The sequence below is a fragment of the Aplysia californica genome, unplaced genomic scaffold (assembly GCF_000002075.1).
Source record: "Aplysia californica isolate F4 #8 unplaced genomic scaffold, AplCal3.0 scaffold00185, whole genome shotgun sequence".
Taxonomy (NCBI): domain Eukaryota; kingdom Metazoa; phylum Mollusca; class Gastropoda; order Aplysiida; family Aplysiidae; genus Aplysia; species Aplysia californica.
The window spans coordinates 605,372-607,667 of record NW_004797455.1 but is presented as its reverse complement, the minus strand read 5'-3'; the positions used below and the strand labels follow the sequence as shown (position 1 = coordinate 607,667).

At 41.5% G+C, this 2,296-nt stretch overlaps 1 protein-coding gene across 1 annotated transcript in view; it reads right to left on the bottom strand.

Moving 5' to 3' along the window:
* The window catches only part of LOC118477157, a gene marked incomplete at its 5' end in the record, with an annotated part of 4,005 nt that extends 3,916 nt beyond the window's left edge, over positions 1-89 (bottom strand). Inside the window, 1 exon segment of the mRNA XM_035969807.1 lies at positions 16-89. Coding sequence (XP_035825700.1) covers positions 16-89 — 74 coding nt within the window.
* Between the last annotated feature and the right edge of the window lie 2,207 nt (positions 90-2,296).

Genomic DNA, 2,296 nt, shown 5'->3' with positions numbered 1-2,296 from the left:
ATATTATATATATACTTCTCGAATTCTCTGCACAGTTTGGTTTTCACAGCATCGTCGTTGGCTCTCCACACGGGTATGGCCTTCTGTTTCTAGCAGGACAGCAAAAATATTTTGTTTTACAAACGGGTTTGATTCACACGAAAATAACTCATACCGGCTGCAGCACCAAAGAAGCGACACAGATGTTCTCTCACTCTAAGTCGATTACTCTGTAAAAAATTCATTGCCATAGTGTTTGCTAGGACTGTTTGACATTCCATAAATTCTTATACGGGGGTGCCCACTACGGCTGGATCGGGCAAATTGCCCGACTCGATCGCCTGAAACTGAAAACAAACACGTTTGTTTTTGTGGCGATCGAGTCGGGCGGTCGGCCCAATCGGCCAATCCCATCCGTAGCGGGCACCCCGTATTAAGCCACAATATAAAGACTATCATCGGTTTCCATGGTCAGTCTGTCAGCTATCCACCAGTCAGTCTGTTTCTCTAACAGAATTAAAGTTTGTCTACCTGTTAAGTTTGGTGCTGTTTCAGGGCAAGAAAGTTGTGGCGACTTTAGTAAGGACTGGTAAATAAGATAGCTTGGGACATTAAGCACATTAATATAGAATTCAGACTTCAAACAAGCAGCAAAATAGACCGAAGATCCACAATGAATAATGACAGTGTAAACAAAAAAAATACATGCACTTTAAGTTAGAAATTAACCAAAATAACGCCGTACCTTTTATTTTCCTTTCTTTGTTTAATTTAACAATTAATTTTTAACGCCATTTAGATCATTCAAGAGGAGGGTTTTGCCGATTCGGGTGGAGAGGGATACAACGTACAAGCAAATTGATCTTAACAGTGGATGACAATTCCTTATAACAGGGAATCGAAGGCAGGTCGTCTGCGGGCGACAGCCAAGCGCCTTATTGTTACACCACAAACTCCGGCTACACCTTTCTTTTGTTTGAACCTAATAGAATAGTTTATCATCGTTTTCCCACATTACAAAAAAAAGGAAATATGCGTCTTCGTCTATTTTGTTATTCTTTCCTTCGCACCCCCCCCCCCTTTTTTCTTTCTTATCCTCCCTCTTACTTTTAATCCACATCTCTTTTTCCTTCTCATTGCATAAACGTCTGTGGTATAATAGTCAAGCCCTTCATTGAGCACCGAAAATGAGCGAGCTGGATTCCCCCAAGCGGTAGTCTTTTTTCTCTGCAGGTGGATCCGTTTCCAGTAGCCGGAGAATGACCCTGACGGGCAGGGATGAAGCAGCTCGTCTCAAATGTGATATAAATTGTGGCAATGAGAGGTTCGGATACCTTCATTCAGTCATTGACTTTCAAATCTCTTCTTTTCTATCTTTCCTTGCCATCCTTTTGCTTCCTTAGCTCCTTTCGTTCATCTTTTTCTGTTATCTTTTTATTGTGTTCTTTTCCCCGTCGTTCTTTTAACTCAAGATGATCTTTTACATAATATCCATTTATGGTTGTACTTACAGTCTCCATTATTATCATGAAATCGCTAATTTCCTTACTGGCTTATGTGTTGCAGGGGTAAGTGCTTCGCCGTCGCTCACTGAAGACATGGGTTCGATTCTCGAGCGGGGTTTATGTGTTTATCGAGTATCTCCGTCTTTCTGCTAGGACATTGTATCATTCTCCACTCGGGTTGGCCATGAAAGCCAGGGTGAAAAACAGATCGCCACCTAATTGTTCTAAATTGTTTCAAAGCTGGTGTTAAAACAGCAACAACAACTTTGTACCTTTTTCATTTTTTTTGCTTCTATCATATTCTCTTTTTTATTCTGTATTTTTCTTCTGCTCTTTTCTTTTCTTTCATCGCACCGGCCACTGCAGCGCGTTTGTGAACGAACTTGACCGACACCTGGAAGCTCAAGGTTAGAAACCGAGAGAATGAAAATGGATATTTTGTTCAACGTTACATTCTGATCTGCTTCGACTCACTTCTCATTATGGTCCTAATTTAGATGATTTAGGGGCTGGCTTCTTCGACCTTCCCTGTCTGACATACAACATCCCAGCAGACAGAGATACACGATAAAAATACACCCTCAACTCGAGAATGGAACTCCTGTCTTCTGCATGCAACGACAAAAAGCCAAACCGCTACATCACAATGCCGGATTAAAAAAACTATAGTCTCATGTTTCACCCCGCAAGAGCTAACCGTCTCTCTTTTACTTTACTTACTTTTACTTTTTCATCCTCTGTTCCCCTTAAGCGTCGAGGGGAGATGCAGTTTTCTATGGTAGGCCAGCTCCACAGCTCTTTCAGTTGTGATG